Genomic DNA, 14,600 nt, shown 5'->3' on the forward strand with positions numbered 1-14,600 from the left:
TGATCAAAGAGCTCAAAATCAATAATTTTAATGACCATGGTGAGCCGGTTGCAAGTTTAACGGTGTAGAAATATCCAAATCGTATGAAATTTTGATAGAAAATTCTTTATACCATATAAAACAAGATCAATAACTTTAATCTAAAATTTTAATGTCATATCCTCGTATTTTGTAAGATTTTTATTTTCAGCCGTTGATTTTGAGCTACTTCGATCACTAGGCAAATGATATCGAAAAATCGCAAAATTTATTTTCTAGATACTTCAAATACTCTAGATCAAGTCTAACGGAGCCGATCGTCAATTCGAAAGTCCGAACATCAAAAACAAAATAGAAGCACGGAGCGCTCCATGCTTCCATAAGTATACCAGACGCACTATATATACATATATTATATATATGTGGTTTGATATAAAGAGACATAATTAGCTTATTCAAGATTATTGAATATCATGTTGCATCACATCATATTTGTATAAATAAAGAGACATCATTAAGGGCTCTAACCAACCCAATTAAATTATGAAAAATACAAGAAATCACAAGTCATCAAAGAGGTCAAAATCTCTCGTGCTTCTGCGAGTGTTTCTCCTCAGCACAGAACCTCACTGAACAATCCCTCGGTGCTTAATATGGTGTGTAATTTGATGCTAGATTTGGGGTATTCATCTCTACCACCCTTCTCGGTATCTTTCGATCATCCTCGGAGGAAAAAAGAAAAGAAAAAAGATGTCCGCGGAAAAATGAAAGATGTTCCACCTCTGTAATGTGCCCCTGCAATTGATTTCTGGTCATTCCCCGTTGCGATAAACAATTTGGTTAAGCTGTGAAACTCATTATCCTGAAAGAGAACAACAGAATAATATTAGGTATTATCCTGCTTCAGGGATTTTTTTTTCTTTTTTTTTTGTGGTGGATATAAATCTTCTTTCTAATCCCAGGATAACTTCATAAATTTAGTGATTTTTTGCATAATAAACACGAAGAAGTGATGGAAAATTTTAATCCAAATAATACAATTAGCTATGGAAAATGTTAAGGCAAAACAAGCAAACTAGCAACTTCCACAAAAGAAGTAGAAAAGGAAGAAACTCAAATAATAATAATAATAATAATCTATTACCTCAGCATACAAATCTTATGAAAGTGAAAATATTAGATAGTGAGGCAACGTAATGAGATCAATGTTTAAATACGCACAAAACTTACCCTGCACTTATGTATCTTTGGGGCCAACATCAAATTTTGCAATGAAGAAACCAATAGTATCGATTGAAGACGATGGATCAAATCTCTGAACAAGTTCTGCTTCGCTTTTCGTCAGCCATCCCCTGTTACGACAAAATAGCATAAGGAAACAGTTCGGAGATGACCAAAACCAGACGAGGAATCTCTACATTAAGGTTTAATTGGGCCTAACTGCAATAATTTTGGAACATGTTTAGTTTAGGCAAAGTTAAATGACAAATTAAAATTTGAAATTAGTATGTAACATACATAAAAAAAATATAGCCTTTCAATCCAGTTAACTGTTAAAATTTGATGATAAAATTCCACAGAAGTGTAACAAGTAATCGGCTAGATAAAAGGGACGACCAATCAGTTATTCTCAACAAACATTAAATCTCCAATACAAAATAAATATTTCGTGCATAGCTCAACAAGGAGACTTATTCAAGAAGAACAAAGACATAATTGAACAGAGCTGTGACTTAACAAAAGAAGACAAAAGGAAGAGAAAGGAACTCACTCCACATATGTTTCTTTGAACAACTCGCAATGACCAACAATTCCGGGTCCTCCAATTTTTGGTTGCTGAAATTTCATGATCACATGAAAATTGAGAAAGAAAATAAAGGGATTAGGCAAGAAGTTCAAAAGTGCAAAGGGGGAAAAAGAAAAAAAAAATCAGAGAAAGAGAGAGAGTACATTAAAAATTATTTGGGCCCTGACACATGCATTAAACATATACCACTATATAGCTGCTATACAATGTTATGACTACAATATCGCCTATAACTGACTATATATATATATATATATATATATATATATATATATATATATACAAAATAATAAATAAAGATAATGCCAAGTAAGAGATGGTGTAGCTTCTCATGAAAGTTAGCGAGTGAGCTTACTTGTGATGCTAGTGAAAGAAACTTGTATGTATCCAATGCATATCTAACCAAAGCCTCATTCTCCCCTGGGTTTATGGTACATCTAAAAAAAACCATAAAGCATGATGTAAAGTTGCTAATAATAAACTCAGTCAAGATAAAAAAACAAATTCAAGCTTTGAGAATGAGACTCACGTTGAATATACAATTACACCTCCTGCACGAACTAGTTGAATGGCTTGATCGAACATCCTCCTTTGATATTTAGCATGATTTCTCAATGATTCCAATGTTTCCTACCAACATGCAATATATCGTTCATCACTTGGACAAACCATAGGGTTATATATGTAACTAGATTTTTACAGGGATATAGATGTAAAAGGTCCAAAAAGAATCTTACCTCTCCAGCAAATAGTCGAGGTCTCAAGCCAAGCGCAGAACATGGAGCATCAAGAAGAACACGATCAAAACTATTAGGCATAAAACCCTTCGATTTTTCAACTCTGCCGCCCATGCTATTATTTCTTCCTGGTCCATTTTTCATTTTTCGAGCATTCTTCATAAGGTCAGCCTTGGAAAGAAGCTTTCTATCTGAAACGAATGTAGCAGTCTTGAAAACTAAAGAGCATGAAGGATTGGTTACTAGTAATAGGCCAAGCAATACAAGAATCAAGGACTCAAATTGAATTATTTAACGAGTGATATAAGGTGTTAGTTCATTCCATGGTGTAGAAAACTCCAGAATTAGTTGTATTCTTTTTTCAGCTTCATTTTTGCTAGGTTATATTTTTACCCTCTTGATCAAGTTTAATGACTGATCTTCAAATGAGGAATACTATCATCCATAATAAGATTCTTCAATTTACAAGTGTTTATTTGATACACTACTTAAAGCTTGAAACTTCATAGTCTAGATTATGTCTAATGGAATGAATCACCACTTCGAATACCATGGCATTGAATTTGAGGTGGAAGAGCACCAAGTGCTTGGTGTTTCTCAGCGCACCCAGCATAATGCTGTACATTCTATTCCTATGCAGATGGTCAGGCATGCTTTAGAGAATGTATATGTCACGCCCCGAGACCGCTACCAATTTGGTTCGATCCGGGCGCGTCGAACAGACGCCGGACGGACAGCACCTCCCCTGTCCGCCCAAGGCTAAACAACAGGATCATGTACAACAAGTTCCCAGGAAATCAACTTGAATACATACATGATTAAAACAATAGCGAGGGCACAACCAGTGCCGAACATTACAAGAGCAAGCATCACAAGCATAAACAAGTGAATAAAAGAGAGATATAACTATCTATTACATCACATTTGACATTCAACATTTACATCCATTCAACCTTTAATACAACTTGATTACATTTAAGCTTCCAAAATGAATACATAACTGATATCACATATACATAATGCTAGCTATCCAAAATACATCATATCATCTATAACATGCACACGAGGGTGCTCTAGTACAATAGGAAAGCTCTACTAGCTAGCTAGGGTGCTACGCCCTTACCGCGATCACCTGCCGGTCGCTCACGTGTGTACCTTACCCCAAAACCACACGGGGTGAGAACTATAAAATATAGTTCCCAGTGGGTTCGGCCGCCGACTCCGCCGATCTTTCCCACTAGGTCTAAGCTGGCACAGTAGATAGATAGATAGAAAGATAGATAGATAGATAGATATTGAACTGCAACTATACTCTATTGTGCCATCAGATGCAAGCAATGCATGAATATCAACTTAGCAATAAGCCTACTATCATGATAATAGCTTCTTGCTAGTTGATATTCATGCATTGCTTGCATCTGATGGCACAATAGAGCCATAGTTGCAGTCCAATATCTTATCTATCTATCTATCTATCTATCTATCTGTGCCAGCTTAGACCTAGTGGGAGAATCGGCGGAGTCGGCGGCCGAACCCACTGGGAACATATATTTTTATAGTTCTCACCCCGTGTGGTGTTTGGGTACAGGTACACACGTGAGCGGACCGGCAGGTGATCGCGGTAAGGGCGTAGCCACCTAGCTAGCTAGTAGAGCTTTCTATTGTACTAGAGCACCCTCGGTGCATGGTTATAGATGATATGATGTATTTTTGGATAGCTAGCATTATTGTATATGTGATATCATTATGTATTCATTTTGGAAGCTTAAATGTAATCAAGTTGTATTAAAGGTTGAATGGATGTAAATGTTGAATGTCAAATGTGATGTAATAGATAGTTATATCTCTCTTTTATTCACTTGTTTATGCTTGTGATGCTTGCTCTTGTAATGTTCGGCACTGGTTGTGCCCTCGCTATTGTTTTGATCATGTATGTATTCAAGTTGATTTCCTGGGAACTTGTTGTACATGATCCTGTTGTTTAGCCTTGGGCGGACAGGGGAGGTGCTGTCCGTCCGGCGTCTGTTCGACGCGCCCGGATCGAACCAAATTGGTAGCGGTCTCGGGGCGTGACAGTATATGCACCCGCTTGTGTTGATCAGTTACGTACACAAGTAGCTCTAGACAGTTTAAAATGAGAACAAAACTTAGGAAAATCATAATAAAGCTTCTGCATGATCTCAAAATTTTAAATCAACATTATCAAAATGCATATAGTTTTCAATCATGAGATCTACAGCAAAGTATCTACATGATCTCCTTTTGCAGAATCAAGATTATTAGAACGCATCTAGTTTGCTGTGAATACAAACAAGAAATTATAAAATTTAGATGCTTTTACCATTTTGTTCAATCTTTGAATTGGGGCAGCATTTTTCTGTATTAGACACCTGATCACCAACTGCAGGCTTATAAGATTTATCATCTTCTGTTACAGTAGCCTCAACATCAGTTTCCTCATTAGTCCTCCGCACAGATTTAAGAGCATCGAGTTTATACGCTTTTATGCAATGTAGGTCCATCTCAGCAGCCAACTTCAAAATTTCCATTACCTGAACATTGCATGTTTCATGATTTAATTAAACAATTACAATATATAATAATGTAGAAAAAACAAGTAATTTTTTCTCCCTATATATCGTTCCAGGTATTAGCCACTCAAAGTTAAAAAAAGGAGGTAGTTCTTTAATGGTGAACCACTACAAGACTAATTTCAGATAGATTTTCATAAATATAAACACAATACTTTTTTTTTTATAAGATTAAGCATCATTAAGAGGACAGAAAATTCAAGATCTTAGAGGAGCAATAGGTCTACCTTATTGTGAGATCTATCAATGGCAACCACCTCTCCTTTGTCCCTCATAAGGATAGCAATTGCAGTTGTTTTTCCTCCTGGAGCCGCACACATGTCCAATATCCGCTCTCCTTGCTGTGGATCTATGCCAAATAAGTAAAGTCAAATAAAACATGTAGACAATAAGAGAGCCTATTTAATCCATGATGACCATAAACATCAAAAGGTACCTATAAAGCAATAAATATGCTCAGGTTATAGATTTACAAATATCATTAATGTTGCATTCCTGGAACTTACAGTCACCCATTATGTAATGTAGAGCAACAATGTGAAAGATGCATGCTGACAAGTAATCTATCACTTGGGAAAAAAGAATCATACACTTTCCCCTTCACATGTAGTCTCTCCTGGCAATTGAACTAATATTAATTTGGCTAGATATGCATAAAATAATAAAACATCCATCAAAGTATTTATTACAGAATGTGTGCCTACATTACTTTATAGTACGTGAACAAACTAAAAATGCCAACTCCCTGTCCCAGTCAGTATACAGTTGACATCGGACACTTGGATGGTAGACCCCCAATGCTACTGAGAAGTGGACACTGTAAGCTTGTTAAGGGCCAGTCATGAATATCAATTTGACTAGCTCAAATGATGTAGCTTCTAAATAACATAAAGGATTCGTCAAAGAGATCGATCAGCAAAAGAGAATAACAATATCTAGTCTCTGGCAGCATGAAGTTCCTCATTATCCATTCTAAATCATTGTTGACAGTAATAAGGTGCTTTGGAAAGAGTATTAGCACCATGTTCTGTTAATTGAAGATAATCACCACCCAGAAAAAAATGAGATATCATAGCAAAGAAATTCAGAATAAGGATCTTAAAACACAGCAGCAGAGAATCCACTTATGGAGGAAATTAAGATAAATCTACCAACAAGAAAAGTACATAAGAACTCATAGGCGAATTATTTTTCAATTCATACCTAGAACACGAGCAGTTATAATGCTGGGCAAATTTTGAAGAAATATTTCTCCTTCAAGCACATCTGATTAAGAAAATGAAGCACGTCACAGAAAGATTGAGTAGAATACAATGTGAAATGTTTACTGTTTTCTTAAGGAGAAACTTTGGAAACATAAGGTGAAACATAGATTAAAGAATGGAAGCTGTTCTGTATTATGAAAAGTTCATACATCAAAATTTCAGTCATTTATAGCGGGATTATTTATAAACAATATAACAGTGGAAATCTTCAAAAATCCAGTAAGTGCATACCATTAAAGGATGGAAGTTTATATACTCTATCTTCCATTTCTACTCCAACTCCTTCAGATGCACGGAAGATGCCAGCCCTCGACATTGAAGTGACTCCTTGCCCAATGTACAGGCCACTTCTTTCTCGGTAAAGGGGATCTGCCATATTTTAACAACCAATTAGATATGATCAGTTTAATATACATAGACAAGTGACTCACAGAATAAAGATGTGTTCTATGATTGGCGCACTCACCAACAACTACAGAGAACAATAACTGCTACTATTTTGATATTTGCTTTTAAATTTTAGTGGAAGGCACCTGATTGCTGGATTTATTTGTTCTACAGAGAAAAAACTTAAATTCGGAAGAACGTTTAATTTGTTATAGGTATCAACATATTAACAAGAAACGAAATTGATTAATTTAATTAGATAAGTCCCCAGCAACTCTGGCAATTAGTGGCTAGAATCACTTGCCTGATTGTAGTCCCTGTAGAACAGTCCCACGCGTAAAACCAACCGACCACCCACCATACTCAACAGGCTGTTCAATAGCCACTGATACTGCAACCTTGTCCCCTTTTTCAACATGTGAACTACAAGCCAACACACCTGGCACATATACCTGCACATAAAGCACAACCACCCAAAATGCCAAGACTCTTCAAATCTTCAGAAAATACAGAGATGAATTTCACATTTATAATATGGCTATTAATTTCATAAGATATTTATGAATATAACACTAGAAAATTATCTACTTACCTATATTCCTGCAAAATTTGAATTTTTACAGGGAAAAAATAAGCCAGATACCCCTGACAATCAGCGCAATTGCAGATTGTCACACGAGCTTTAAAGTTTAAAATAAACTGGGCAAAACTTCGTAATTACTGTCAATCAACCATCTAGCCTTGAAATCTGTTAATTTTCCTTAACAATCTTCCCTTTTATATACGCCCTTCCAAAAACTTGCAAAACTTGTGTAACACAAACCAACTTTCCCCCATGAATTTGATGCCTAACCAACCTAAGACAATGGTAAAACTGTAAATAATTGCTAATTTGATGCCTAACCAACCTAAGACAAGGGTAAAACTGTAAATAATTGCTCTTGCGAAGGGTATATATGAAATTCAGGTTTTACGGGGTTATATAGAAATTTTGCAGGGACGTATACATAAAAGCCCCTAATTTGGAAATACTTTGAAGGACATAGAACGAATTACTCGCTAAGAGAAAATAGCATCTATGATTCATGAGTGACAAGGAGTCAAACAGGCATATAGATTGGCACAATCACCCTTCTTAAGCCACATCAGTGGCCACAGTGCAATTAACTATGAACAAATAATAATAAGGGCTGACAAGAATGGGGCCCACCAGATGAAGTGGATGGAATTGCCCTTCAAATCTGATCATAATATAGTTGCCTTTTTGAATCATTTGTGCTGAGTGAGTAGATACAACGATTGAAATTCTGGACACTAATGAGTAAAAATCTCTTAGTAAGAGTTGAGCATATAGATAATGAAAATATTAAGTCCTAGACATGCACATAGACTACCTGAGAAGCATGTACTATTGTACATGCATAATAAAAAAAACCATAAATTACATATCTAAGTATAACTTGTTTAATTGATGATGTAATAAAGTCATGTCCTCACTAAACATGGCATAGCTCTGCTCATATCTGGAACATATCACATAGTAATACTTATCAGATGGCATTGGTATGAGTCAAATTCTTCTCCAAGAATTTTAATTTTCAAAGAAACATCGCATACATCTAAAATGCATTTCAGATACATCAGCATGGCTCTAGATATTTAACAACAACTATACAACTAATGCCCATAAAAGAACGTGACAGAGGGAAATTTTACCAAGCAAGCATAATTTTCAATAAAAATATAATTTACAGGTACTTAGATTGCAACACAATATTACAACAATTAAATTATAGCTAAAAGATATACCTGAGCCCCTCGGAGAACCGCTTCAGCACATTTTCGACTCACGATTACTTCCTTCATAGGCTCGCCGGTAAGATCATAGCACAGAATGTGTGGACCCGAACCTCTAACCAATACAACATTATCAAGACCGGGATATTGGCATTTAGATATGGGAGAGCTTCCTAAAAATTGAATAGGTGTTTCTGCTTCCCCGGAAGTGCTGTTACAATTAGACACTCTTTCTTGATTATTTACTTGATTAGCTTCAATACCATTACACATGTCATTTCCATCCAGAATGTTCTTTAGCTTTTCCACAACAGCATCGACAGAGGACTTGAGAGTGTTCACTCGGATACAAGAGTAGCAAGATGGTCGCCTAGCAATACACATTATGGCACACAATTATAGATCAGATTGTTGAAAATGAGACTACAATGCCAAGTTCATTTCACTAGGATTTACACCACCATTTTTTTTATATGCTGATTAGTTCAAAAGCTTACAGATGTTCATATTTTGGATCCCCCAATCTGATTCAAATCTACCATGCAGTAAATGAGCTAAAAAATTAATATCCAAAAATTGCGAAAAGTGAAAACATAGAAAACAAAAAAAATCTGTTCTTTTATAACATACTAAAAATTTAAAAATAAGGGTTTTTCTCGATCTGCGCTAGAATGTAGGTGCTAAAATGCCGTTAAACTTGTAATGTTCCATAGGCAACTTTTGCAGCGAAATCATGTAATCATACATGAGTTATTCAAATCGCTAATTCCATCAGTTTTGTTGTTTGATTGTAATCACCGTCACCCTTACTCATCTCTCCCCACACTACATCCTGAGCGTAAGTACATTACTAGAAATAGCAAAAACCCTAAAATTGTCATCTAAAGTCCTAAAAATACATCCAATAATCGACTCTTTGAGGAGAAAAGAGGAGATAGAACGGATTCACGAGGGTCGGCGCTTACGTTAGGGCTTTGGAGATCCGGGCGAAGTGCTCGGCCCCGTAGGCGTGCGCGAAGTACGCCTCCACCTGCGTGTTCCATCGAAGCTCCGGGTTGTAGCTGTATCTCCCCTCCGCCGCCTCCTCCGCCACTTTCGCCATAGAAGAAGACGACGACGAAGAAGAAGACACCATATGTGGGAACGATGATCGTCTTAAGAAGGAGAGAGGGGCGGCGGCGGCGGAGAGGCGGCGGCGGCGGCGGAGGAGGAGGAAGGTTCGGATTCCGAGTAGGGAGGAGAAGAAGCTCGCGCTCGCTCTCTTCATTCGGAGGGCACGATCCGACCCGACCCGACCCGCCGCTCGAGTTTAAGTTTAAACCCGAATCCGACCCGTTTTATAGCGGATCGGGTAAGTCACCGCACCAGTTCCACAACACGATCCAATAGAACGACCGGTGTTGGACTTGAAATTAGGGCGTGTTTGTTCACCCGAGCTCGACCCTAGGAAAGACGGTGAGAGTTCCGTCCGTTCAGGAGATCTAGACTTTATGCGTAACGCTCGCGAAGTTGACTCTATGAAAGACAGTGAGAGTTCTATTCAATCAGGTGAACTTGACTTTGCGTGTAACGATCGCAAAGTCATGAGTTCACGCCCACACCCGAGCTCGCCGCCGTGTGTGACTGTCTCACACATGCGGATCGTGTCGGTCCTTACTGACTACCACTGACTACCGAGATCATAGCGTCATCCAAATGCCGGCGATCTCGAGCTCCACGAAGTGGCGACTTCAACATGGAACTCGCATGGAAACAAACACACCCCTTACCGAGTGAAATCCGAAATCAATAACCTTTCTCTCGTATGGAATCTGAAGCTTCAAGCTGATGCCTCTATTTCTCAGGCTCTCAACACATCAGTTCGGCTTATTACTTAGCAGAAATTTTAGATGTATTCTATTTTTAAATGCTTGGAAATTATTACCGCCAAAAGCAGAAACAAAAGAACAATCCAAATATGGTTATTTATAAGGATGCACACGGCTTTGTTCAAAACCAAAAATCAAATTCAACCAAAACAAATAAGACTATCGGATTCGGTTTCAAAATTTACTAAAGTTCAGTTTTCGGTTTGAATACATTTCTTAACCGAACCAAACCGAAGACCAAATAGTAATATTTTTTTTGCATGTTTTATCTAAACTATTTATTAAAATTTTAATATACATGATCAAATCTTGATTATATATATATATCAACACATTTTTCAAAATTTCATATTTATAATTAATTTTTTTTTGTGTGATTTCATTATAATTCAATTTGTAATCTTAGATTATAAATTAATTCATAAAAAACAAAAAAAATTAAAAATTAATTGCAAACCTAACCAAACTGAATTAATTCGGTTTGGTTTGGATTGGTTTCTGTGTATAAATACCGAAAATTTCGGTATAACGTGGAATTTGCCTAAAAATCGGTCCGAACTGAATCGATTACACCCTGATTATTTGCTCCTATGGCCCAACTTGATCTTTGGAATCAAGGGACCATTTTTCTTGGGCAAATTAGGGCAATGTGCTATCCATGGATCTAATTTAGTTGTATTTGCCTAAATTTGCCTAAGTTAGCTCATATTGGATCTGTTATTAAGGACTATTTAGTCACATCTCCACATGAATAATAAGCATACTAACATCAAATCAGCATATGCTTGATTTGTCTTGTCGAACAGCTTCTCTATAACGAGATATTAATGATCGAATAAAAACAAAAATAATCGGTCGAAATGGCCCCAAAAACGTTATCCATAATTCGTACCTTTTTTATAACTATAGATGGAGATTGTTGTAGTTATTATATAAATGAAAAAGCTATTTGAATCTCCTTGGCCCCATTGAAGTTTCTGTAAAAGTGTTGTTACAAATAAAAGCCCTCTCAAAATTTGATGCTTCTATTTTTTAAAGTTTGGAATTTTAATTTGGATTTCTTGGGCTCTAGTCTTTATCAAATACAAATTGAAAAATGTAATATAAAGCATAAGTAAAATATGGGACCAAAGTCCTCAAATAGGTCCTTTTGGCTTTTTAAAATTGACATTTCAATTCAATCAGACACTTTCAAAACAATTGATGTATTATCCCCTAATTCCTATAATATTATTTTTTGGAAAAACTTCAAATACCACCCTTGTAGTTTCGCACTTTTTCACTTTAGTACCCTGTGGTTTAAAGTGTATCAATTTATTACCCTGTGGTTTCGCACTTTCTCACTTTCTCACTTTTGTATCCTGTGGTTTAAAGTGCATCAATATAGTACCCTGTGGTTTCATTTTTCTCTTTTTGTCAGCTACTCTGTTAATATTTTATTAAATTATATACAAAAAACTTCAGATACCCTACCTAGGTTTTTCGAATATTCACTTTAGTATCCTTTAGTTTTAACTTTGTCACTGATTTTTTTTCCTCCGTTAATATTTCGTCAAATTATATACAAAAAACTTCAAATACCCTACCTAGGTTTATCGAATATTCACTTTAGTATCCTTTAATTTTAACTTTGTTACTGATTTAACAAAAAAAATTAGTAAAATGGATAATAAAAAGAAAAAAATGAAACCACGGGATACTAATTTGATACACTTTAAACTACAAGATATTAAAGTTAGAAAGTGCGAAACCACAGGGGCTTACTTGATATACTTTAAAACACAGGGTACTAAAGTGAGAAAGTGTGAAACCACAAGCGGGATATTTGAAGTTTACCCAATTACTTACTCTACTCAAAGCAGCATTTCTAAGACTGAATAGAGCTAATATTGATGGAGAATAAGAAAGTTACTCTTGATTCACGATCATCTTCTATGAATGGCGGAGCTTATCATCTGATTTTTCAAACTAACGGTCAAAATTTGGCATCAACACTACGTCGTCAACTAACCAATATTTCATGCGAGGTACTGCATGTGCAATCGACGTGCAATCAAACACCAAAAGTTTTCAAATGCACATTCATTACCTTTTCAAATAAGTCTATTCAAATAATGCTTACATCGTGATCGATGCAACGACAGCATTTCTAAGACCGAATAGAGTTTATATTGATGGAGAATAAGAAAGTTATCCTTGATTCACGATCATCTTCTACGAATGACTGAGCTTATCATCTGATTTTCAAACTAACGGTCGAAATTTGGCGTCAACACGACATCGTCAACGAATGAAATATTTCATGCGAGGTGTTGCCTGTACAATCAAAGTACAATAAAAAACACCAAAAGTTTTCAATTGCATATTCATTACTTTCTCAAATATTAACTCTATTCAAATAAGTACAGTGTGATTGATGCAATATCTTATGAGAGATACACTGAGTGCAATCAAAGTGGAAACACACTCCAGGGCTATTAGTCAAAATGTCATGCATTCCTTATCCTCCCTCCAAGAGATAACTAGTGTTTGAAATGCTCCTACATAAGATTGGAAATTGGAAGGATTTGATATTTAGGCTTAAAAGAGGATGAGACATATGGATTGATTTGATCCCACAAAATTATTGGAGGTTCCATTTGGTGCATCAATATTTTCGATTCCATATAATTTAACGTGATATCAGAGCAGAAGATTTTAAATTTGAGTTATGTCAAATTCTTAACATAAATAATTTTCTTTCATTTAATTTAAGTCCGTGTCTTGAATCTAATAAAAAGTTTCGAGCTCAAACGTAATGAAGAATGTTGAATATAGATATTAAAAATATCATTCTCTGATAACTTAAAGCTTTTATTAGTCAAAATGTCATGCATTCCTTATCCTCCCTCCAAGAGATAACTAGTGTTTGAAATGCTTGTTCATAAGATTGGAAATTGGAAGGATATGATATTTAGGCTCAAAAGAGGATGAGACATATGGATCGATTTGATCCCACAAAACAATTGGAGGTTCCATTTGGTGCATCAACATTTTAGATTCCATATAATTTAACATGATATCAGAGCAGAAGATTCTAAATTCGAGTTATGTTAAATTCTTAACATAAATAATTTTCTTTCATTTAATTTAAGTCTGTGTCTCAAATCTGATAAAAAGTTTCGAGCTCAAATATAAGAGAGAATGTTGAATATAGATATTAAAAATATCATTCTTAATCTTGATGAAATGTTACCGACCACAGTTTATTTCAAAATCTGGGCAATGTTTTGATGAAAATGTTACCGACCACAGTTTATTATAGATTTTGATGAAAATGTTAACAATATCATTCTTTATCTCTGTTTTGTTAACATTTTCATCAACTTGGGCAATGTTTTGTTAACATTTTCATCAACTTGGGCAATGTTTTGAAAACAAGAACCGATTATGATCTGAAAATGTTACCGACCGAAGTTTTATTAATGTTAAATATAAATTTACGCAACATCGTTATTTGACTGCTTAAACTTCTTTAAAGAACAGCTACTTCACTTTGTACAATAGCAAGAGGCCATTGTTATGACTATTTTCTGAGTTGTTTTTTTTTTTATCATATTGATATTTTGGGTAACATGGTATCAGATGCAGTTTTAAGTGTAAACAACGAAAAACTTAATTTGCTATTGCATGCGGTGTCTTTTTCCTTAGATTTCATGTCCTGAGTTTGAATTGTCTCATCTCTGTTTCTATTTATTTTTCCACGATTATTTCAAGTTAGGTATTGAACTCAGATGCAAGATAAAGCATATAATATTAGATCGTAAAACACCGCTATCTAACATTTTAAGTTTTTTAGAGAAAATTGATTATTTCATGGTTGAATGGTTGAATGCTTAGGGTTTAGGGTTTTAAACTTGGTCTTAAACAATACTAAACTTGGCCTTAAAGGATCCTCTAGACCAATTTAAGAACAAAGATACAATACACTAACCATGAGTGGCCAAAATAAAAGGAATCATGTGAGTGTTCATTAGATGGCTCACAAAAAATTGTAGAAACTAATTTTCTAAGGGGAAAAAAAAAGTTTATGCAGAAAACATTCTTTCCATAATTTTTTATTTTTTTGGATAAAAAATTCAAAAACTAAAAAAAAGACTTTTTAATAGAATCTATACAAAAATTTTGTA

General features: G+C 35.3%; 1 protein-coding gene across 1 annotated transcript; it reads right to left on the reverse strand.

Moving 5' to 3' along the window:
• On the reverse strand, positions 413-9,856 carry LOC109720809 (putative methyltransferase NSUN6). Its single transcript, XM_020248137.1, has 13 exons — positions 9,529-9,856; positions 8,576-8,933; positions 7,071-7,218; positions 6,611-6,748; positions 6,318-6,380; positions 5,342-5,463; positions 4,865-5,075; positions 2,524-2,714; positions 2,316-2,416; positions 2,142-2,223; positions 1,751-1,815; positions 1,210-1,331; positions 413-841 (listed from the first exon to the last, which is right to left on the reverse strand). Exons 1-12 carry the CDS (start codon positions 9,828-9,830, stop codon positions 1,217-1,219), a joined length of 1,896 nt encoding a protein of 631 aa, XP_020103726.1. The 5' UTR covers positions 9,831-9,856; the 3' UTR covers positions 413-841; positions 1,210-1,216.

Source organism: Ananas comosus, linkage group 1 (genome assembly GCF_001540865.1).
Source record: "Ananas comosus cultivar F153 linkage group 1, ASM154086v1, whole genome shotgun sequence".
NCBI lineage: Eukaryota > Viridiplantae > Streptophyta > Magnoliopsida > Poales > Bromeliaceae > Ananas > Ananas comosus.

Excerpts from the sequence above, each read along its gene's own strand:
- LOC109720809 (XM_020248137.1), bottom strand. The coding sequence starts at position 9,830 with ATGAAGAGAGCGAGCGCGAGCTTCTTCTCCTCCCTACTCGGAATCCGA. Across the intron at positions 2,224-2,315 it reads GGTGTAATTGTATATTCAAC|ATGTACCATAAACCCAGGGG; the intron begins GTGAGTCTCATT and ends GGTTTTTTTTAG. Across the intron at positions 1,332-1,750 it reads TTCAAAGAAACATATGTGGA|GGGATGGCTGACGAAAAGCG; the intron begins GTGAGTTCCTTT and ends TTGTCGTAACAG.